Source organism: Pseudorca crassidens, chromosome 5, assembly GCF_039906515.1.
Source record: "Pseudorca crassidens isolate mPseCra1 chromosome 5, mPseCra1.hap1, whole genome shotgun sequence".
Classification (NCBI taxonomy): domain Eukaryota; kingdom Metazoa; phylum Chordata; class Mammalia; order Artiodactyla; family Delphinidae; genus Pseudorca; species Pseudorca crassidens.
Genome location: NC_090300.1, coordinates 11,051,530 through 11,076,802, shown reverse-complemented (window position 1 = coordinate 11,076,802; position 25,273 = coordinate 11,051,530). Strand labels below are relative to the sequence as shown.

At 41.7% G+C, this 25,273-nt stretch overlaps 1 protein-coding gene across 1 annotated transcript in view; it reads right to left on the bottom strand.

Annotated features, from left to right (window-relative positions):
- Window positions 1–808: 808 nt before the first annotated feature.
- EFHB (EF-hand domain family member B) overlaps window positions 809–25,273 on the bottom strand; it is a 48,765-nt gene continuing 24,300 nt past the window's right edge. Inside the window, exons 7-13 of the mRNA XM_067737192.1 lie at window positions 21,214–21,297; window positions 20,559–20,626; window positions 16,483–16,637; window positions 9,377–9,584; window positions 6,243–6,455; window positions 4,202–4,383; window positions 809–1,178 (exon numbers count right to left, since the gene is read on the bottom strand). Coding sequence (XP_067593293.1) covers window positions 1,005–1,178; window positions 4,202–4,383; window positions 6,243–6,455; window positions 9,377–9,584; window positions 16,483–16,637; window positions 20,559–20,626; window positions 21,214–21,297 — 1,084 coding nt within the window. The 3' untranslated portion in view covers window positions 809–1,004. The remainder of the gene's footprint in view (window positions 1,179–4,201; window positions 4,384–6,242; window positions 6,456–9,376; window positions 9,585–16,482; window positions 16,638–20,558; window positions 20,627–21,213; window positions 21,298–25,273) is intronic.

The following is a 25,273-nucleotide window of genomic DNA, read 5'->3' as shown; positions in this document are numbered from 1 at the left end:
GGATTCAACCCACCCTGGGGCTCTTCTGATGCACAAAAGGAACACGCTGGACTGGGCTCCCACTTCCCCATCACCATCTGGATCTCATCCCGCCCTGGCATCACATTCGTATATCAAAGAACCGAGGCAAGGGCTTCCCTGGTGGCACAGTGGTTGAGAGTCCGCCTGCCGATGCAGGGGACACGGGTTCGTGCCCCGGTCCGGGAAGATCCCACATGCCGCGGAGCGGCTGGGCCCGTGAGCCATGGCCGCTGAGCCTGTGCATCCGGAGCCTGTGCTCCGCAACGCGAGAGGCCACAACAGTGAGAGGCCCGCGTACCGCAAAACAAAACAAAAGAAAGAGCCGAGGCAGGAGGGAGGGAATGATTCAGCACAATCTGCAACAGTAACTCTCTAAAGCTACATCTAACAGTGTGGTCAGCTGTGTCCTCTACAGATACTCCAAGGACAATATGCTTTTCTGGCCATAAAAGGATGTGAAAAGCCACCAGACATCGTGTAGTTGTTGGAACTCAAGTTTTTATTCCCAAAATTCTGCTCCTTGTAATTAAGTCTGTTTTCCTCAGATGCTGACAGAGACTTAAAAGCCCATTAAGCTTCAGTTGTGTCACAGTGACACCTAAAGAGAAAAATAACAAAATGTTGAAGTCAAAATTTTGTGACCCTGGTATCACAAAACAGACTTTGAATATCAGGCCACCCACTCAAATGCATAGCATTCTTAAGCATACTAAACATGACAAACTTCCAGCATCATTCTGGGCCATGCCTTTGGTGAGCTTAAAGGTTAACTCCAAGTGCTCGGCAAATTCTTTGGTGCTTTATAGGAAACAAGAAAATAAAGTTTAAAGTCCAAGATCTAATTTATTAGCAACGCATCCAGGCATATAAGCCCTACCACAGTGATTGCTGAATTATAATATCTAAAACCAGAATGGACTGAACATTTTAGATGAACACGGATTTAACAATTCTTTGGTGTAAATGAATGAACGCCACAAAGATCACATGGCTGTTTTGCACTTGGTCCAGTCTGCGTACTGTAACTCACTCAGAACAGTTCTGATAGTCTCAACACAAACTTGTCCTCCGTGATGTTTTTTTGATGCAAGATTCCATACATTTTCAAATTCATCCTCGGAAAGCTTGACACCAATGTTACATAATATCTCTGCAATCTAGGGGAAAAAAAAAACTTTCAAAGTCAGGCTAATATTTATGTGTTTTTCAGTTTGTATTTTTAAAAATATCTTTATAATATCTAAGACTATGGACATTTATCCCCAAAAAAGATGTGAGGATGTGTGTGTGTGGTAGGGGAGGAGGGCTTATTACGTATAATAAGCCAATATTAAAATTCCAGGACTTTCAGCTCAGGAATCATTTTGCTAATATGAGTGAATATGAGCGTGTTCAACTCTACTAGCCAATATATAAAATTACTTTCAACTCCAAGTGTTTCTGTTTATTTTAAAGGGAGGTGGCCAAATTCAAGCAGAAAGGGTAAAAGAGTTAAAGATAGAAGACTTGCTGGATTTGATTTCCGTCCCAGTCACCTCTTATGTATGTTATCTAGACCCCTTGCGTATTAGTTTCTCTTCTTTAAAATAAGAATATTTATGGGACTTCCCTGGCGGTCCAGTGCGCTTCCACTGCAGGGGGCACACGTTCGATCCCTGGTCAGGCAACTAAGATCCCACGAGCCACGTGGCCAAAAGATAAAGAACATTTATGGAGTGTCTCTAACTGGCCTGTTGTGAACTTTAATTATAGCTGGGGGTGTGCAAATGTCGGGGAGATAGTGCACGCGCGAGCGAGTGAGCAGACTAAAATCTGAGCATATTGAAAACCAGCAAACTTTGGTTATTAATCATCTCTCTGCAGTGATAATTAGTAAAAGAGATAAAGGGAGGGGGGAAACATGCTTTATATGTCCCAGGGAAAATATAAGAAAGGAAAGATAAGAACCAGTAGTGAGAAGAAATATTAGAATGAGTAGAGGGAAGAAAAGATTTGAAAAAAAAAATGAAACTAAATTTAAAAGAGGAAGACATTTACTATGAAGCATACAGGAGGGAAGCAAAGAGGGAAATGGAAAGAAAGGTTAGACCGTGAATAGGAAAGCCAAAGAAATAGAAGACCTGCAGAATACCTCTATTAAGCTAAATCTTAACAATTAAAAGGTCCCCTAGGTATGATGCGCCTTGTGGGAAATTAACAATATAATCAAATACACTTGAAATTCAGGAGAGCAGTGCTGTCAGCGGCAGCACTTACACAGCAGAAGCGCCTCGAAGCACCCGCGCATAGTTGCTATTTTCCTCCACCCGGTGACAGGTAAAGAAAGTCCCTGCGGGGACCTCCCTGGCGGTCCAGTGGTTAAGACTCCACGCTTCCACTGTAGGGGGTTAGGGTTCGATCCCTGGTCAGGGAACTAAGATCCCGCATGCCATGTGGTGCAGCCAAAAAAAAATATGTCCCTTCAGAGCGAAGCCCTGAGGTGTGTTCTTGGGCATCCCAGCCCTTCTCCCCTGCTTCCTTCCCAACTCTTCGGGAGACATTCCTACCCTCCTTCAGCTTTCCATCCTCGTGTATTGATTAGCTAACACTTTTACGGAAACCCATCTATTCTCAAGGTGACGTTATTACTCCAACCAGGTCTCTGGGTTCTTTTTTTTTTTTTTAATAGACTTTATTTTTTAGAGCATTTTTAGGTTTCTAGAAAAATCGAGCAGAAATTATCTAGAGTTCCCGTATGCTCTATCACTTGCCCCCTCTTTTCCCCTGTTAGTAACATCTTGCATTAGTGCGGTATATTTGTGACAGTTGATGAGCCAATATTGATACATTATTGTTAACCAAAGTCCATCGTTCACATGAGGGTTCACTCTCTGTGTTGCATAATCTATGGGTTTTGACAAATGTATAATAACACGTATCCACCATTATGGTATCATACAAAATAGTTTCACGGCCCTAAAGATCCTCTGTGCTACACCTATTCATCCGTCCCTTTTTCTCTCCAACCCTCTGGCAACCATCAGTCTTTCTACTTTGTCCATTGTTTTGCCTTTTCTAGAATGTCATTTAGTTGGAATAGTATATGTGCAGGCCTCTGGGTTCTTACTTCCTACCTAGAATTGTGAGATAAAGGATGACTTCCTAGTTAAAAGAATTTTAGGCATCAGGAAACAAGCAGGAGATTTTTATTTCTTTTGGTGGCCCTGAAGCCCTATTTCATAGGCCCTTTAGAGTGACTGAGGGAAGAGAAAACACAGTCTGCGAATGTCTCTTCTCTAACCTTCTGTGGTGGATCCTGGGTTCCTTCTTTGGGACCAGCCAGGAGGCATCTTCCTCTGAGTTTCTCCCCTCCTCTCCCCCCACCTCAGTGGGAATAAATCATTGGAATGAATCTGTTACTAAGTTTGCAAGTTTGCAAGCCATCAACCCTGCATGTGCAGTCCCAGAAAGCATCACACGTCTGTACACATCATTTCTAGCTCTGGATTTGAAAGCTCAGAGAAGCAATTGCTCCCTTGATCACAGCCTGCTTTCCACAATGACAGATCTAGACAGGCTGGCTGCTCTGACCAAGACTTGCCGTTACTCCTCGGCCCTCAGAAACCCAATGGCTATTCTGGCCTAGCCGGTTGCACCTGCTTTATAACAAACCTAGGAAGAAAATCACCTGGGCCATGAAGACCACGTTTACCAAGCGAAAAAACAAGATACAATGGGCTGACACGTGGCAACAGGACAGAACATTTTAAATCAGTGCTTGTTGTAGATAGTCTGAGATAGCAGCTCATAAGGATGGCAGAGTGGCCCTCCTCACACTTACTCTTTGGTTTTGGAGACCCACGACCACAAGGGTACTTACACAAGGAAGGGATTGAGCCACTTTGCTTTTACTCAACGAAGAATAGTGTTGAATATCTTAGGAAAACAGTTTTCTTTTTATACATAGGTCACAGTGAATATATGACGTGAGTGTAATGCTTCTTAATAGAGTAAATTCTACTTCAAGAATTGTACCAAATATCACAACAAAATTGAACATTATCCTCAAGAATCCTAATGGGGGGGCGGGAATGGGGTGCTCCTGATGACTTTTGTAATATAAACGCTCAAGCAAATAAACATTTCCACCGCTGTGTGTCGTTGGCCTTTCTTTCAACCCTTTTGAAATCACATGTTGTACCTCTTTTTTGGATCTGGTCTTGAAGAAGTCTCTTTCAAACAATCCTTTCTGGCCAAAGATGGTAGGATACAGCAATGAATAGGCATTTCCCTCTTCACCATAATTGGTTCTGTCACTGATACGGCGAATTCGGGGGGCGGGAATATCGGACCGAATGGTTGGAACACCGTAGGTGGGATAACCTAGGACATGGATGGGGGAGGAAAACAGACATTCTAAATACAGCCGCCACCAACCATGCGCCTACTGAGCACTGGAAATGTGACTGGTCCAAACTGAGCTGTGCTCTGAGTGTAAAATACACAATTTCAAAGATGTCGTACCCAAAACAAGAATGTGAGACATTTAATTAATCATTTTATATTGATTCCTTGTTGAGATGATAGTACTTTGGAGATACATATTGTATATAAAATATATATATATACTATTAAAAAAATTTGTTTTTTATTTTGTCTGTGCCACGCAGCATTCAGGAACTTAGTTCCCTGACCAGGGATTGAACCTGGGCCTCGGCAGTGAAAGCACCAAGCCCTAACCACTGGACTGCCAGGGAATTCCCAATGTACTATTAAAGTTAATTTCACCTGTTTCTTCTTCTTAATGTGGCTACTAAAATTTTTTAAATACAGATGACACCAGGACTTCCCTGGTGGCGGAGTGGTTAAGAATCCACCTGCCAATGCAGAGGACACAGGTTCGAGCCCTGGTCTGGGAAGATTCCGCATGCCGCGGAGCAACTAAGCCCGTGCACCACAACTACTGAGCCTGCGCTCTAGAGCCCGCGAGGCACAACCTCTGAAGCCCACACGCCTAGAGCCCGTGCTCCGCAACAAGAGAAGCCACCGCAATGAGAAGCCCGCACGCCCCAACGAAGAGTAGCCCCCGCTCGCCGCAACTAGAGAAGGGCTGCACGCAGCAAGGAAGCCCCAACGCAGCCAAAAATAAATAATAAATTAAAACAAAAAAAAAATACATACAACACCAATTGTATTTCTATTGGGCAACACTATTCCAAAGCAAGTAGCAAGCTCTCATCACAACGGAATGTAAAGCATGTCTATGAAATCCAGTTGAGAAAAACATGTAAATCCTTAATCATGGCCTTAGTCCAAAAAAGGGATCTTGACCAATATAAAAGAGTCTTCTAAATTCATCATGCTTGATATTGAGATCTGGGCAGTTATGGGTTGAACTGTACCCTCCCCAGACTTTTATGTTAAAGTCCTAACCCTTAGTACCTCAGGAGGTGACCTTATTTGGAAAGAGGGTCATTGCAGGAATAATTAATTAAGATGAGGTTATACGGGAGAAGGGTGGACCCTTGGTCCAATATGACTGGAGTCCTTATAAAAAGGGGACATTGGGACACAGATGCTCACACGGGAGAACATCAGATGAAGACGAAGGCAGAGATCAGGCTGGTGCAGCAGAAGCTGAGTAGCACCAAAGACTGCCGGCAAACCCCCAGAATCCAGGATAGGGCCTGGAGCAGATTTTCCCTCACGGCACTCAGAAGGACGCCACCCTGCCAACACCTTGACCTCGGACTTGCAGCCATCATGAGATGATCAATTTCTGCTGTTTAGCCATTCAGTTTGTGGTATTTGTTATGATAGCCCTAGCAGACTAACAGACGGGGAATAAAGATGTAAGGAACCGTTCTGTAAGAGCTCATCAAATATTTGAAGGCAAATCTGTTTGTAGCTAAGAATCACGTGGTTCAAAAGTCTCCTAGCACTTGGTGAAGTCTGAATTACGACGAGGTCTAACATTCCGGGTTCTGAGCTATGATGGTTTCAGTTTCATTGATACAGAGAGAGTCATTTTACTTGGGTCACCATGAACACTAGTTCAATTCAGCCTACATTTATCGAGCCTTCCTGGTTGCTTAGAATACAGAACTGAATGAAAGGTCCTGGGCTTTGAGAAAGTTAGAGTCTAATAGAGGCTGGGGGACAATGCAAGGACAGACAAAGGACACTCCCCTTCTGTGTTTGTTGATCCTTTTAACACTCAGCAAATAATGTGACATACTCACAAGTAGAAGGAACAGCGCCTACAACTGCACTGATCTCCGAAGAAGTGGTCTTGTAGTGATTAGAAACTTCATCGCTTGGCCTCAGAAGTGTCCGCAGAGTCTTTTCTGAGCTCCCTGGCTCTTTCAAGACAATATCTTCAGGCTTTATCAGGAGAGCTGGTTCAGATTCTTCTACATTAGCCTCAGCAGGGTTTGCACAATCTGGTTTTCCACCTTCAAGCAAAGACGGAAAGGGGGGAAAAAAAAGTACAGGACAAAGTTACTACCTGGTGCTCACCCTGTAACAAGATGAGTTTTCCCATTTAGTCTCTTCTTGCTGGTGGAAACAGAGGTTGAGCTGATGTAGACCCTCCTCTGACACCAGTAGCCACTGTGGAAGCACAAGTTCAGTCCAAGGTCGTACACCAGGAAATCTGAACAAGGTCTAATGTTTCTGCTCACCACTGCACTCATTTTATGCTAAATAAAGCTTTTAAATCTGAAACACCAAATGAAAACGGAGAACTTTTTTTTTCTTTCCTCTTTTTTAAAATTAGAGCCTATTTTCATATTTGACTTGAACTACAGGATTACCAGAGTTGTTCCTAAGACTGTGCCCTGGGGAGGGACAGGAGAAGAAATATTTGGAGCTGTAAATTCCACACATACCTGATCGCGGTAGGGAGGGAGCCCCATGCACTGTGACATTTGGAGAGGCGACGAGAGCTCGCTGTGAGCGCAGGAACCGATTCTATAAATAACTCCCTTCCAATCAGTGTATAAGAGAAAACCCTGTAAGATTCTGTTCTCTTTTGCAGATTTGCTTTGCTGAGTCAGTTCTGAAGTTGAGGAGGAAATTCCTGACACAGCTTCTTCATGGAGCTGCTAAGTACACAGCTAGCACTAGGCGGCGCTGTGGTCTCTCGAGCGCTGGAGGAACTCAAAGTGCTAGGGAAGGCCCAGCACCGGTTACACCGGCGAAGAGTGCCCCAGTGCCCGATCGGGGTGGCAAACCAGAAAAGACAGACCCATCTAAAGTCTGCACCCCCCGACTCAGCCCCTGCCAATCGCTGCAGTGAAAGCGTCGGGCCCAGTGTTCCAGACCCTCTGGACCCAGTCCCTGCACCCCCGAGTGGGTGGGCGCAAAAGGCAGAAATCTGGACCAAGTACGAAAAATAGTTTCTCAGAAAACTGCTCGAAAACCCCTGCCTTAAATGAAGCACCCCCTTTTCTCCAGCCGTCAACAGTAAGATGGAACTTGATATAAGAAAATTCCTGGCAATACATTCCCGAGTCCCTTCTGACTGACCCACCAGCCACTGTCTTAGAAGAAGAGGAAAACCTCAAGAACTCCGTTGAAAATGGCGCTCAAGTCAGGACCCCCCCAACCAGGAACAATTAGAAGAAACACCTGGTTTGAAAGCAGGCTTTTGTTTCCCCCACTGCTTCATGAGTTGTTCCAAGAAGGAAAATACTCTGTCACCCTCTATTTATTTCTGAGAGAACTAGGGTAGAGTTGTTTTCTATAAAAAGCTTCATTAGGTAGAGAAGATCCTCCTGCTTTCCTAGTGGACAGCAGAGAAAAGCCATCCCAGAAACTGGTAAGGGCTCCCGTGGTCAAAAAAGCCCCAAATGTGGTACTGGCTTTGCAGGAATAAAAGTGAAAACAGGAGTATCTTCACGTTTTAGAGGAGAGATATTCCAAGAGGAGATAAGCATGTAGACAATCTTTCAAAAGTTAATCGTCTGTAAGAATCAAGACTTGAAAATTAAAGCAAATGAGGTATCATTATATAACAACTAAATCACAAGAGTGTTTGAAATAACACTCAATGGTAGCAAGATTGGAGTAAAACCTTCTCACCAACGTGACTGATAAAATTGCAAATTGGTACAATCATTTAAAAAAGCAAAATGAAAGAGAGAGTTACTTCTGGGACAAAAATAACATTCATAAGAAATGAGATCGAAACAGAAAGCTTTCTGAGAGATGATAATCATTATAGCATCACCCATATTACTTTAAAAATATCTGGAAATAACCTAAGTTTTAAAAAGTGAGGAAATGGCTTAGTAATTCATAATACCTCAGCTTAAGGGAACTGAAAATGAAGTTTACAGAAACCATAAAAGTATCTCTTCATTCCATAGAAATTTGAGAGCTAAGTTTTTTTTTTTTTAGCCAAATAAAAATGGTACAGTCACCGTGATTTTAGCTATTTTAAAATATTTCCATACATGGACTTCCCTGGTGGCACAGTGGTTAAGAATACGCCTGCCAATGCAGGGGACACAGGTTCGAGCCCTGGTCTGGGAAGATCCCACATGCCGCAGAGCAACTAAGCCCGTGAGCCACAACTACTGAGCCTGCGTGCCACAACTACTGAAGCCTATGCGCCTAGAGTCTGTGCTCCACAACAAGAGAAGCCACCGCAATAAGAAGCCTGTGCACCGCTACGAAGAGTAGCCCTTGCTCACTGCAACTAGAGAAAGCCCACATGCAGCAACAAAGACCCAACACAGCCAAAAATAAAATTAATTAATTAATTTTAAAAACAAAGAACAAGCTTATAAAAAAAATTTCCATATGCACACACACATATGTATATATGTATATCTATATATGGTTAGTGATGCAGGAAGATAATGTGTAAACATAAAGATATTTGAATAAAAGTAAAGATTATGTTTTTCCTTTTCTTAAAAAATTTAACAGATCAAATTCTATTTTACAGTTGACTTTTCCTGGGGGAGGGGAGCTAATTTCTCTGAGAAAATGGTTTTCAAACAGCTTTCTGAGGAACTCTCTTTCATATTTTGGGCTTCTGTGTAAATTGTTTTGCTCGTAACTGTTTTCTTTTGAATGAGTAACACACGGTTCCAAACTTAAAAGATACAAAAACATAGATTGAAAAGTGAGTCTCGCTGCCGCTTTGACCCTCAGCAACCAGTGTCCCCTCCCCGGAAATAATAAATGTTATCAAATTCTTTCCTAACCTTCCACAGATATTCTATGCATAAAAATAAAAACAAATATATGTATATGTGCATATCTTTAAATATATAATATTAAAGTTGACAAGAGTCAAACTCCTAAGAAAAAGAAAATACTAAAGTCCATTTAAGAATTTAGCAAGCCTTCAGAAATTAAATACCTTTAATAATGACCCTCTCTTCATACTCCTTAAGGGGGGTTTTATCTTTCCAGTTAAGAAAATTTGCAAATTCAAGGTAGTTAATCAGCCCGTCGTTATCCACATCACAGTATTCAAACAGCTGGTCCAGGAGCTTCTCATCTATGTGCAAACTGGCCTGGTCACACGCTTCCCGAAGCTCAGCTTTATCTATGGCCCCATCTCCCTTCTGTTAGACACGAAGCAAAAAAAGATGACGTGAGCATTGTCTTCACGAGCAGAGTGGGCAACATCTGTTATTTCCTTTAAGAAAAAAAGAAAGAGCTCTATCACATAAATTCAAAGAATCGGTCCTATTTTTCACATAAGGAGAGTCAGATACTAAGCGAGATTGGTCCCCATTGTGTCCATCTGATATGTGCCCGGTAATTTTAACCCTGTTCGGAGTGGAGTGTGGCTCACAGCCTTTGTTCATTTTAATATCTTTCTCATTATTTTATTTTTATTTTATTTTTTATTTTTTTTTGCGGTATGCGGGCCTCTCGCTGTTTTGGCCTCTCCCGTTGCGGAGCACAGGCTCCAGACGCACAGGCTCAGCGGCCATGGCTCACAGGCCCAGCCGCTCCGCAGCATGTGGGATCCTCCCGGACCGGGGCACAAAGCCGTGTCCCCTGCATCGGCAGGCGGACTCTCAACCACTACGCCACCAGGGAAGCCCAATATCTTTCTCCTTAGATCATGTTGTTTACACTCGGGTTGAGAAGGCCTAAGCATGATTCATGCTTGACATTTCATTTGACCAATGTTGTGTACTTTTGACAGCTTTCTGCAATTTTCAATGCTTTCAAAGTTGGTGTTCCAAGTAGGCGGTCAGGGACTTCCCTGGTGGTCCAGTGGTTAGGACTCCACACTTTCACTCACGAGGGCCTGGGTTCAATTCCTGGTCAGGGAACTAAGATCCCACATGCCGCACGGTGTGGGAAAAAATTAAAAAGTCAACTGGGCAGTGATTGTCCTACACTACATTGCCTGGTGAAAAGAAGAAATTAGGGAAGTGGCTGCAGGCCAAGCACAGAGAGTGGATTCAAAGGCAGCTGCCCCTGGATATTAACGCTTCCCGTGGACAACAGGATTCACTCAGATTCATCCTGGAAGCGGGAGGAGGGGAAGTTTCCACCCCTTTCAGACAACAGTTAAAGACAGAAGCACCTACGCTGAGCGTGAAAGGAGGGAAATTTAGAAAGACTCTGGGCAGAACCTGGCTGATTCACTTGCAGGGTGACGGGCCGGAGCACATAATGCTTGTTAAGGAAGAACGCCCAGAGCTGGGCGTCTTACCCCTCAGCCCTACTGCGGCCCGTCAAGCCAAACTTAGATCCATCCGAGATGACAGGGAAAGGTCCCAGTGTTTTCAAAGTGGGTGCCAGCTGCTATAAGGGAGCTTTGGCCCTCTCAGAGAGATTTCCCCGAGAAAGTTAAACTCCCAAGGGAAAACATAAATGACTCACCAACAATCAGCTCCTAGGCCCAGGGTTGGATTCACAACGCTGGTGAAGGCAATCCCCTTGAGAACAAGAAACTGACCCAGTGAATTCTAGATAAATTCCTGCAGCCAGACCCATAGGCCTGGAGAATGTTCCTAACCCTCACGTTGAAAAAGAATGAGAATTTAAAATATATTATATGGGGCTTCCCTGGTGGCGCAGTGGTTGGGAGCCCGCCTGCCGATGCAGGGGACACAGGTTCGTGCCCTGGTCCGGGAAGATCCCACATGCCGCGGAGCGGCTGGGCCCGTGAGCCATGGCCGCTGAGCCTGTGCATCCGGAGCCTGTGCTCTGCAACGGGAGAGGCCACAGCAGTGAGAGGCCTGCGTACCACAAAAAAAAAAAAAAAAAAAGTAGACTGCTTTATGCAAGTCTCTGCTGCCAGCCCAAGTCAACCAAAACTACGAGCCCCACACCCCTAACTGAAAAGCAAAGGTGGGGTGGTGGGCTGTTGAATCGAGGGTCCCCAAATCTGAAAAAGATGGTGGCGATAATGAAAGAAAATGCTTCTTATTCACTGGGTACAGAGCCACTTCTGCCTCTGCAGCCTTGACGTTTCCCTCCCCCCATACCCCAACCTCAACTGTTCTAAGCAGGACTAGGTATGGGACAAGATCTCCTTGTCCCCAAGGGGGCTCACAGGCCACAAGTATCTGTCCCAGTATGTTGTGGAACTTCAGGGGGGTGGAGACTGAAACCACTACGGCTTCATTGGCTATGGGTGCCAAAGTCGTCACCCTACTGAGTGTGCAGCAAGAAGAGACGTCAGGAATCAGCTGGTGGCGTTTGGGCAGGGTTTGTTCAAAGTGGAGAAGGAAAGTTAACAATCTATTATTTCTGTGGCTTCCACTGCTGGATGTGTCAATTGATATTGATGCTTTCCATACCTGTCTTATGAATGTTCAGGCACTTATGATCAAGAGAAGCCACGTGGAGAGAATGCTAGTACCTTTGGGGCCCCTCAACCCTCATGACCCCTTTGAGCTGCAAGTCTCTATGAATAATGATTTCACCACGTAGAGCCACTGGGCCTGGTTCACTAACCTGAAACCCAGTGGTCTTCACTGGTCTGCTGTGGCTTTCAACCTCAATAAGAGCTAAGGACCAAAAAAGGGCATAGTCACTCTACTCAGTGGGCAGAACTCAAGCTTATTCTCACAGCTCCGGCCAATACTGCCATTGATGAATCTGTTATATTTTTACTGACTCTTGGACTGTTGCCAATGGCCTGCGTGCTTGGTTGCCACTTGGAAAACTACAGACTGGGGACTTCCTTGGTAGTCCAGTGGTTAGGACTCCATGCTTCCAGTGCAGGGGGCATGGGTTCGATCCCTGGTTGGGGAACTAAGACCCCACATGCCGCCCGGCATGGCCAAAAATATAGAAAATTAAAAATTTAAAAATTTAAAAAATTTTTAAAAAGACCACTACAGATTGGAAGATTAAAGACACCTCTTTTTGAGACAGAAAACTATGGATCAACAGAGGAATGGATAAAGAAGATGTGGTACATATATACAATGGAATAAAAACGAACAAAATAATGCCATTTGCAGCAACATGGATGGACCTAGAGATTGTCATACTGAGTGACATAAATCAGACACAGAAAGACAAATATCATATGATATAGCTTATATGTGGATCTAAAAAAGAAGGGGGTACAAATGAACTTATTTACAAAACAGAAATAGCATCATGAATGTAGAAAACAAACTTATGGTTACCAGGGAATGGGGGGGGGAGGATAAATTGGGAGATTGGGATTGACATATACACAGTACTATATATAAAATAGATAATAAGAACCTGCTGTATAGCACAGGGAGCTCTACTCAATACTCTGTAATGACCTACATGGGGAAAGAATCTAAAACAAAAAGTGTGGATATATGTATATGTATAACTGACTCACTTTACTGTACAACTGAAACTACCATATTATAAATCAACTGTACTCCAATAGAAAAAAGAAAACTATGGAAACAAATCACGGCTGCTGAGTGAACCATCCAGGTAATTCACATAGATGCCCAGGATAAGGGTCCATCCTCCGATGTGGATGACAGGAATCAAGCTTTGGATTGCGCCTGCACCACCCAGCTTGCACCATCGCTGCCTGGATCCATCCTTGTAGCAGACACGACAATACACGCACCATTAGACAAAGTGCCAAAAAAGCAGTCGACGTTTCTGAGGCAGAGGCTACCACCACATGCCTAACTTGTGACTCCTGCCACAAGCTGACCCATTTGTCTCATGGTGAGGGAGGACACATCACACACAAGGCATTGCCCCATGCTCCTGGCATACTGACTACACGAACCTTTGTCCCCACTCAGAGCTATTGATGGTGCATCTCTCTGTTGACACATTTTCAAGTTATAGAATCGCTATTTCAGGCCAATGAGCCAGCTCCAGACACAAAAGTGTGGCCCGTGCAAGTCATCTGAGTCACGTGCTTTGCTTTCTGGACCACTTTCGGTCTGACAGTGGCGTGACTTATAGCACAAAGGCTACTCAACAATGAGCTATTAGTCAAGGTATTCACTGAACCTTTTCTGCCCCTAACCATCCACAGCAGTCTGGTATTACTGAGCTTTGGAACAGCCTTGCTCACACGTCTTAGTAAACCAGTTTTGTCAATGAATGCAACTGTCCCCCAAAAGGAATCATCCCATCTCAGCTACTTCCTGGATAATAGGCAGAATAAAAGGAGTTGGAATTATATATACCTATTTTGAAAATTTGAGACTCTGCTGTGACCGTTCTTGGACATAATGAGTCTTCATTTCCCCCACCCTTTAGATTTTAAGTTCCCTGAGTTAAAAGCCTGCACATTATCTGGGATAATGTTTGATGTGCTGTGAGTGTTCAACAAATAACAGAATTAATCCTCTAAGCCAAGAAGAGTCATTTAGGAAATCACAGTTTATTTGTTCTGTTTTGTTTTGCTTTTCAATTAAATTAAATCTAGGCATTCAACAGTATAAGATTCTAATCATCAAAAACAATCCTACAGCTGTACTAGGAAGACCCACATCTTATTACCCACTCAGGAAAAAAAAGCTCCTCAAGGGCACTGAGCACTACATTGTACATATTAAAAGTTAACTATTTACGGGCTTCCCTGGTGGCGCAGTGGTTGAGAGTCCGCCTGCCGATGCAGGGGACGCGGGTTCGTGCCCAGGTCCGGGAAGATCCCACATGCCGCGGAGCGGCTGGGCCTGTGAGCCATGGCCGCTGAGCCTGTGCGTCTGGAGCCTGTGCTCCGCAACGGGAGAGGCCACAACAGTGAGAGGCCCGCATATCGCAAAAAAAGAAAAAAAAAAAGTTGACTATTTAAAAGGTATATCAGCATTAAATAATTCTCAGTAATTTCCTCCTGCTTAATTTAATGTTATCATAAGGAATGTGCCTGGTGGTTCACTGAGATCATCAACAGCTATTAAGATGATCACCTTGATTATGATTACATTTAACATGAGGAATTTTTAGAAAGAGGAGCACTATGCACCCTGCTAGTTTTCCTTATTCACTTTACTACCATGTAAATTTCCCCAATATCATCTTTGTAGATACTTGGAGTTGAGTAAGGTTTAAAATATACTTGTTGGGCTTCCCTGGTGGCGCAGTGGTTGAGAGTCCGCCTGCCTATGCAGGGGATGCGGGTTCGTGCCCCAGTCCGGGAAGATCCCACGTGCCGTGGAGCGGCTGGGCCCGTGAGCCAGGGCCGCTGAGCCTGCGCGTCCGGAGCCTGTGCTCCGCAACGGGAGAGGCCACAATAGTGAGAGGCCCGCATACCGCAAAAAAAAAATAAATAAATTTTATATATATATATATATATATATATATATATATATATATATATATATAAAACTTGTTTTTGCTTAAGTAATTTAATTCTGAAGAATAATTTTTAAATTACCTGTAAATAGCAATCGGTCTCTACTAAAAACCAGAGAAACAGTTGAATACTTACATTTTCTTTAAACACAGTCGTTGATGACTGATTGGTGTTTGTCCCGACATAATTAGTACAAACTTAACTGAGGTATTTAACCCACTTTTTATTCACCAGTACATCACAGGTACACAGGCCCCTAATCTAAAATCAGATAAGACTCATGGGCTTAAAATGAATTAGCCAATGAATGATCAAGATTTTTTCCTAAGATAAAAATTGTGAGGTGTCACTTTTCTAAAACTGTACTCAACATTGGAATGGAGATAAGAATATTATCTTTTTTTCCTTTTGAGATGAACTAAAATTATTCTGCTCTTTCTTTTCTTCTCCTATCAAGATTATGATGCACTACATCATCATGGGTTTATTTATGAGCTTTTATTTGTTTATGTTCATTCTAAAACGGTTTGAGGCTGCCTAGAAAAGGAAGTACAATGAGAGCCAAAAAAAGTGAGGAAATCAGGGCAAAGAGAAAATAAAGTTGGACTAAAATAAGATGAAACCTGAAATAAAAAGAGTGCACAAAATGTATGCTATAAGATCACCTTCACAAACTAGATGTGTTTCTCTGTATTGGCTCTAAGCTTCCTGGCAGCCAAGTCAAAAAGGTATGCACTATTGGTCCAAAGTCATGCTGTACATGATGCAAAAACAAACCAGACACCTAGACAAAGCACAGTTATGTGTTTTAGAAAGACTGGGTTTCCTTATAAAGAGGATGCGTGTGACAAAAATAAATAACAGCCGCGTGGGCGTACTAATAAAAAATGTGCCACGTTTCACAAACTGTTTGTGTAGTAGCGTTCCTTAGTGCAAGCCTAAGGCGCTGTGCAGCTTGGTAAATCCTGTAATGGCCTAAAATGATGTCCGGTAATTATGCAGCCCTGGGTTGATCTGACTTGATCAAAGAATAAAAGTTAGAGGAGCTTGAAAATTGAGTGATCTTACTCTCAAAACTGAAACCACACCTGGTGCCCAGGGGAGAGCGTTCTAAGCTTGACTTGGACCAGACTGACAGTACCGTGTGTACACATTCAGAGTGAGGCAGAGACTGTCCATCCCCCAGGCTCCCAGCACACTCTAGTTTAATGATCTGCAACAGTGGTTCTCAAACCTCAGCCTGCATCAGAATCACTGAAAAGCTTGTTAAAACACAATTGCTAGACCCCAACCCCAAGTTCCTAATTCAGGAGGTCTGGGGTGGGCCTTAGGACGTGCCTCTCTAACATGTTCCCAAGTGATACTGACGATGGTGAAAGAACCACATTTTGACAACGCAGGTCTACTCCAGCAAACATTTTCTGTCAAGGGCTCAAAAGTAGATATCATAGGTTTTGCAAGCCATTCAGTCTCTCTGCATGTGTAGTTGCAAAAGCAGCCGTGGACAATACTTAAAACAAATGGACAGGCATATGATCCAGCAATGCCACTCCTGAGCATATATCCAAAGAAAACTCGAATTCAAAGAGATACATGCACCCCAAGTTTTTTAAATATAGGCATGTAAAACTATTTACAAAGACAGGTGGTGGACCGGACTTGATCCTGATCTACACCAGCCTGCTGGGACCTGTAAGCCCATGCGTAGACCAAAAAAGCTTCACTTTACTACTGGCCTTGTCATAGTGTCTGAAGGCTGACAACAAAGTGTCAAAGTTTTGGTAGTTAACTTTCTTTAAGTGATGTCGCACTGCTGCAACCAGGGCTCTCTGTCTGTCCTTGCCTCGGAGATATTCTCCCGGAAGTCTTCTGTGGATGAGATCACCAGCTCCTGTTGAAGAGAGGGGGAAAAAAAGTCTTTTATCTGAATTTAAAGTCTGTCACAATTATTCCCACACTAACTAAAACAGAGAGAGATCTAGCAACTTCTGTGAATGAAAAAACCTAACTCCAATACTATTATGCATCATGACAGAAAATTCTTTTGTATAAAAAAAAAAGTACAAAGTAATTGATAAAAATGAATACTTCTGCTTTATGCGACTTCTTTGCTCAATGAAAAAAATCTGAAAAAATGAATTTTATGGGGGAATCATGAGCCCACTCAGCTGTCAAATCCTTTCCTAAGACAACAAAGTCCTTGCCTGACACCCTCTTAGCAGACATTTGTCGACAAGGCTGAGGATCTGAAAGCTGGGGCTGGTTCCACGTGGGGGTCACTCTGTGTGCCTCAGGGTTGACCAAACATCTGGGAAACCTTGTAAAAACTGGACACAAGTTCCCTACTCCTTCCTAATGTGAGTTTCCGGTCTGCCTTCAGTCTGCACACCAAGCCCCCATTTCTGTCCTGCTTCCCCTACACTATTACCAGCACAGGAGACCTCCATTCACAGTCCATTAAGTGAGTCCTGACCCACAACCCCGAGTAATAACCCCTCCAATCCACCTGCTGCCACTGCCACCCCCAGCCTCTTGCTTCCACTTTTCTTTCATGACTTAAAGGAACTTTCCTGAATTATGACACAAAGAAAGTACAAATACACTACCTCTAAACCCCATTGCTTGGATGTTAATGGTGACACAGATCAGACCAGAGTTGACCATGTTGCTTCAGATGTGACGGCTTGGTGGATGTCACCAGAAGAAACCTTCTGCCTCTGTTCTTTTTCCCCTGGCCTATACCCCTCCCTTCCTGCTTTCTTGCGACAGGGTCATGCTGGCAGTTGGCTGTGATATCCTGGGTAGGTTAATTTAAAGTTCAACATTGATGGATGCAACTACAGAGGATCATACTAAGTGAAGTATGTCAGAAGGAGAAAGACAAATCCCATACGATATCACTTATATGTGGAATTTAAAATATGACACAAATGAACCTATCTATGAAACAGAAACAGAATCACAAACATAGAGAACAGACTGGTGGTTGACAAGGGGGTAAGGGGTTGGGGGAGGGAAGGATTGGGAGTTTGGGGTTAGCAGATGCAAACTATTATATATAGAATGGATAAACAACAAAGTCCTACTATATAGCACAGGGCAGTATATTCAACAGCCTATGATAAACCATAAAGGAGAACAATTTTTTTATATGTATATGTATGTATAACTTTGCTGTACCGCAGAAATTAACACAACATTGTAAATCAACTATACTTCAATTTTTAAAAATTGAAAAAAAATAAATTGCAACATTGGTTGCAGTTCAAGGCAACTAATATTCACACCTACTTTGTACAAGGCCCTATATTATTAGGCTCTGTCAAGGGTCTTTTTTAATAGGTACTCGTAGCACCTCTAAGTTCATTATAAAATCAGGAGTTAATCCTGCGTATTCTGACAAAAGCCTTCTTTCTAAGGGTAGACCCTAAGTATGGGTGAAAAGCCCACAACCAGTGCTGGTTCCAGGAACTGGCCAAGTGCCTCAGAACAAGATCATCTGAAACGGGGTCAGCTATCATCAGACCATCCTAACGTAGGCAAAACCCAAGTAAGGCTCTGCGAGAGGAAATCAAAGTGATTAGGGGTGATTTTTGACACATAAGTGTGGCTTCCTTTCCTCTTCCACATTTCTTCCCCTGATGTCAACCCTCTGGGGGGCTTCTCTGTATAAGGACCTCCCCCCACCCCAGCTCTTCCACAAGATGGCTCTTGGTTGAGTTTTTTTTTTATCTTCAGAGGCCTTCACTCTCCATTAACATCCAAAAATAACCATTTGAATGGTTGTATCTCCAACTCTACCTGGTTTTCCCACCACAACCCTACCAGGTATGACTGCCTAGTGGATGAGAGGTAGGCTGATACCCTCTTCTGGCCTGGCCCTGAGAGAATATTTATGAAGCTCATGTCAAATCACTGACGACTACTCAAGGGCCACCTCTAAAGAGCTGAAATCAGGAGTACAAGCTGTGGCCCTAAGAGAGAGACCCATGACCTTGCTACCACGCCAGGGACATCAGAAAAGCCACGCCTGCTCCTCAGTTGCACCCTGCCTGCTACCAATTCTCATGATGCACCACTGCCTATGATTCTCCTCCACATCGCATCTGCCCTGGTGCATTCTGGGAGCCGGATTCTCCCTCACATTGCCTCTGCCCTGGTGCATTCTGGGAGCTGGACACAGCCCTTGCACTCTTCCTGGAAGCATCGTAACATAACCAACAACCCCAGGCCTGAGGGATGAGGCATTCTTTGTGCAGTTGCCTTTCTTTCCCTAAGTAAGGGTAAGGGAGCAATCCAGGCCCAGTAAAGAAACCAATATGTTCTCGGAAGCAGGCAGACCCTGAAGCTTTCCACGGAATAGATGCTGCTAGTTAACCCCAACAGTAGTCACAAAAGGCCACTGGGGTTAATCTGTGTCCATCCATGAGCTCCAGGAAAAGTCTAGAGAGGGCTGACAGTCCCCTTACAGAATTACGCTGTACGGTGCCAAGGCCAATACTGACACATTTTTTAAACTATTAATGTCAGTGTCCTTCCTTTTCACTTTATAGCTCTATCTTATCATTCAACTTTTAAGGGTAATGTAGCTCAACTATTAGGAAATTTGTCAATGTTGCCTAATTGTCAACATGATAAACTATGTGTTAGATACATTGATTCATGCTATAGATACCGGGGAAAACAATGTACTGTGCACTAGACCCCAAGAATCCAACAGACAGCAAGATGGGGCGCCAACCAGCATGAACCTGCCCTCAAGGAGGCAGCTGAGCATGGTTATCTACTTGTATTTCAGGCTAACTGATGGATTTCCTAAATCATCCCTTACCCACTTCTAGAGGTATGAAGAGCCTCTAAGATGGGCAGGCATCCATTAAACATGTAACAGTGGATCTAAAAACAGAACCAAAATATAATCTCCTAATGTGGTGGTTCATGGTGCTCTGAAACACCATGTTGCAGAAGCTCAGTAAATATTTATTTTATTTGTCAGTGAGTGGACTTTAACACATTTTTAGTAGCAGTTCTTAAAGTTTAGTGTACATGAGAATATATGAGCATGGGTCCCAGGAACCTGCATATTTAATAAATTCTCTGGGTGATTTTAATGCAGGTACACTGCAGACTGTATTTTGAAAACCAGTAAAATACAGCCCAATCCTGATAAGTTTTGGCAGAGTTTTCCCTTTGGAAGTCTGCTGTTTGGATCCCTTAGCACTAAAGACAAAAATCCTGGGAATTTTCTTCTGCCACTTTATAGGTTGATTAATTGATTGGCTGGTGGGAAGAGTGGTTCTTAAGTATGTGGTTGTAGAGTACAGTGCTTTCTGGAACTTGAATGTCCCTACAGTTCATCTGGGAATGTTGCAGTTTCTGATTCAGTAGGTCTGGGGTGGAGCCTGAGATTCTGCATTTCTAAGAACCTTGCAGGGGCCACCAACACTGCCCATCTGCAACCACATTTTGAGTAACAAGGGCCTAGTACAATATTGGAGTTCATTAAAAAGCTACCTCACTTCACTTTGGCTTGTTTAATACAGGCCTTATTTATTTTCTAAATAAAATTCTGAGCCTTAAATACACTTAAGGAATTCATTACAAGGGCTTTAAACTGTTCCTATTTCAAATATAATATGAAAATTTTGTTTCTTTCTTGTGCTACAAATTGTTCTCTTTAATGTTAATGTAATATTTTAAGCCATTAAAATTAGAAGCTTTGAGAGAAGGAGATGGTGAACTTAACTGCATGATTTGGGGGGTGGGGGGGATTTTGTTGTTTGTTTTTTAAGAAGAAAGTTTGTATATTTACCATAATCATCAGGACGGAGACAAGCCCCAAATATGTGGTCTGGGGGAACATTCATTGTTTCTGCAATGCTATCAAAGAAAACAAATCTTTTAGTGAAAATTCCCACCACATGGCATCCCTGGAATTTAAAATATGTTTGCCTTTTTTTTTTTATCGCCTATATTTTCTCCTATAACCAAACTATGAGAATCAAACAGAAGTTCTCCAACAGATCTTTTTCCTAATCTCCCACTCGCATTAGCAATGGCTGAATGCTTTCACTGGCTTCCAGTGAAAAAGTCCAGACTGAAGAAGAAAAAACAGAACATACTCAAAGCAGAATTATGGAAGTACATACATATACATGGGGGGGCGGGGACAAGGAAGAGAGAGGAAAATATAATGCAATAAGTTAAATTTCTGAGATCTCAGAAATAAAGCTTTACACAAAATTCTTCCACCCTGTTCTCCAAAGGCCCTGTCCATTTTGGAGACTCAGTACTTTCCTGGAACCCCAAGCGCTATAGAGGCTAATAAGAGTTCCCTGATTAACACAAAAGGATGATTCTTATTTAATTGATAGAACCTAATAGAACACAAACCAAAATTTACCACAAGAGTAGTTTGTAAATTTGATCCAAAAACATTTTCAATTCTAAGTTAATCATGAACTTACGGATCTAAAGTTCTTCCAAGTTTATGTTGAAATTTTTCTTTGAAATCATCAACTCTCTTGGATACAACCTTAGCTCCTCTTTTCCTATAAAATTAGAAAATTGTCAGGTATCTGTATTACCTAAAGTATTCTTGGCTACCAAATATACATATGGTGAGGAATACCATAGTATCATTTGGGCCATCACAAAATAAATCCAGTTTCAAAAGAAATTGTATGCTAAAAAGAAAGCTTTATGTGTTCATTCTTCTATCATGTATATTCTATTATAAAGATAAGTTTATAATAGAATATAAAATTTTGATTAAAGAATAAGACAAGCAAACAAAATTTTTTTCAGTAAACAAAAAGAGTTAATATCATTCTTATGAGTGTAACTCCTAAAACTGCTAACGGAACAGTAAGCATAAAAGAAATAAATAACCAAAGGATATAAACAAATAACTCAAATCCAGTAAGCAAATATATGGAAAAATTATAATACTCTCCAGTAATAAAAGAAATATAAGATAAAAGAACAACAAAGTACCACTTTTAAATAGTACGTAAGTAAATATATATATATAGAGAGAGAGAGAGACAAGAGACAGAGAAAGAATATCTAACATTGGCAAAAAGTATGGTAAAACACTTGTAGATTGCGAGTGCAAATTGCTATAATCCTTTTGGAAATAATTTGGTAACATGATTCAAAAAGCATTAAAATGTTCATCCTCTGAAAACCAATCATAAGGAGATAATCCACATAATTAAGTGTGAAAAGAAGTTACATTTATAAAAATGCTTGTAGCCTCACTGTCTACGATGGGGAAAAAAAAAAAAGAATCTAAATGTTCAATCCTGGAGGGTGATTATGTCGTATTTACAAGAACACACTTTGTGTGCATTCAAAATGTTGGTTATTTAGAATACACAGCAATATAAAATTATTTTATGTTAAGTTAAGAAAAACCAGGATATAAAATGTTATTGCACTCTGATTAAAGCTATGCAAAAGTCAACACAGGAAGCCACACTAGAAAGAAATAGATTAAAAAGATAATAAAGGTTGAATTAAGGTGACAGGATTATGGGTGATTTTATTTTGCCAATTTTCTGTAACATGATTTCATTACTTCTATCACTGTGATTAAATGACTAAGAATTTCTTTTGAGAACTGCAAAATTACAACACCGCTATTTAATAACATTAAAATTAATAAATTCTCTATTGTTTTGCTAAGACTAAAAACAATGAACATTAAACTCTTAGATTCCATTTGCTTTTAAAACTGTTTCCTGTACTGGAGAAATATGGAGTTGAATAAATTTCTGGAGAAGAGTGACACTCTGTGGAGAAACAAAAGATGAAATATAAAGTAATTCATCTTTTATTTCTTCATTTACTTCCCATTAGTTCAAAAAGGGAGAAAAAGAACAATATGGGTAAAGTCAGAATAAATCAGAGGCAGTTTAAGGGCTGTAAGAACAAATAAAGTTGACAATCTAAAACCAGCTCCAAGGACTTCCCTGGTGGCACAGTGGTTAAGAATCCACCTGCCAATACAGGGGACACAGGTTCGAGCCCTGGTCCAGGAAGATCCCACACGCCGCAGAGCAACTAAGCCCACGCACCACAACTACTGAGCCTGCGCTCTAGAGCTCGACAGCCACAACTACGGAGCCCGGAAGCCCACGCTCCTAGGGCCCAAGCTCCACAACAAAGAGAAGCCACTTCAATGAGAAGCCCGCGCACTGCAACAAAGAGTAGCCCCTGCTGGCCGCAGCTAGAGAAAGCCCACATGCAGCAACGAAGACCCAACGCGGCCAAAAATTAAAAATAAATAAATAAATAAAACCAGCTCCAAGGGGCATGATTAGGAGCAAGCCTGGATGGTAAAGGTAAGGATTCTAAGTCATGGAGCCTACGCTTCTCAGCCTAAAAGTGCCTGGGTTATGTTTCTGGGAGAATCGGGAAGTATTTCTGAGCAACCAAGTATGTCAGAGTATCAATAGCTGTAACATCATTACACACCTCAAAGTATTCACTAACCAGCTCAGAGTAAAGTCTCTGCGTGCCAATCAATTTTTTCATTCAGACACATACACCCACCCACACACACACCCCATTTCAACATTCTAACTGATTCTTCAGACCAAAGGTCATAAACAGAATATAGATAGAGGTAGCTTTATGGAGGAAATATATTCCTTAAAAGTATATGTCTCTAATAACTCTCAAAAGTTAAGAGTGAAACAAATTTATGTTAAAATAGTGCATATCAAAATGAGATGTAAACAAAACAGAAAAAGACTCACAGACATAGAAGACAAACAATGGTTACCAAAGAAGAAGGTGGAGGAGGGATAAATTAGGAGTTTGGGGTTAACAGATACACACTACTATATATAAAATAGATAACCAATATACATAACAGGGAATATAGTTCCCTGCGCTATACAGTAGGCCCTGTGCTATACAGTAGTTCTTGTATAGCACAGGGAACTATACTGCATATCTTATAATAACTTAGAATGGAAAAGAATCCGAAAAAGATTAAATTTATATATATATGAATAAATACATCACTTTGTTGTACACCTGAAACTAACACAACATTGTAAATCAACTATTCTTCAATTTAAAAATAAAGACAAAAAAAGAAGAAAATAGGAACAAAAAAAAAGAGATGTAAACGAATATACTTCACTCTAAGTTTATAATAGAAATCACACTGAAGAATGAAGTAGTGAGTCCTTTTTGAAATACAAAAAATCAAGGGAATAAAGAATCTATCATTTCAGCAATAATTTTCCAACTAAGTTCGAAATACAGAAAGTGATCAAATAAAACAGTGTTCCATAAATGATGTTTCCTTGTGGGTAGAGACAAGTTGGTGGGAAATGCATCCTGCATATGGCCTGCTTTTATAAATTCAGTGTGGTTTTTTATGACTATCCCTAATCATTGATAAATATGTGCTTGTTAATGACCCAGAAGCTCTACTCTTAGGACCTCCTTAAGGCACCTTGTGAATATGTTTATTTCATATCTTTAAGAAATGGATAATAGATTTAATATTTCTAAGCTTTCAGAAGTGGATAAACCATATTTGTCACCTTCTTTTAAGTGTCAATTTCTATGTTATATTTAATTATAAATATCTAGTGAAATACTTAAATCATTTCTTCATGTTTTCCTTTATGTATATTTTAACAACTTTAATAGCGATAAATTCATGAATATTTGTTTTATAAGCTCTTCTTCTATACCCTAAAGAAAAACTATCTCATATGGGTTTAGTATAATATTGGAAGAATTTCTTCTGTGTTTATGTTTTAACATTATTGTTTTCAATAATTCAAGTATGAGAAACTCATATAATAAGGGAGTGGGAGAAAAATGGAAATCAAAATTTCAGGCCTGTGATCACAGAATCCACTGTCTATACCCCTGGTGTAGTGGTTAAAGACAGCCCCTGGCGACACACTGCCAGGGTTTCAACCCTACCCCTAGTATTTCTCAGTTGCATGATCTTGGGCAAATGATTTCACTTCTCTGTAGTTCAGTTTCTTTTTTTTTTTAATTTTATTATTTTTTTTTTTTTATTTTTTGCTGTATGCGGGCCTCTCACTGATGTGGCCCCTCCCGCTGCGGAGCACAGGCTCCGGATGCGCAGGCCCAGCGGCCATGGCTCACGAGCCCATCCTCTCCGCGGCATGTGGGATCCTCCCGGACCGGGGCACGAACCCGCGTCCCCCGCATTGGCAGGCGGACTCCCAACCACTGCGCCACCAGGGAAGCCCTGTAGTTCAGTTTCTTCATCGGTAAAATGGAAAGGCTAAAAATTATAGTACACCTGAAGTATAGTTGAATTACAGTGTTGTTAGTCTGCTGTATAGCAAAGTGACTCAGTTATGCATATATATACATTCTTTCTCATATTCTCTTCCGTGATGGTTTATCACAGGATGTTGAATATAGTTCCCTGTGCTGTACAGTAGGACCTTGTTGTTTATCCATTCTGTATATACCAGTTTGCATCTGCTAATCCTAAACTCCCAATCCTACCCTCTCCCA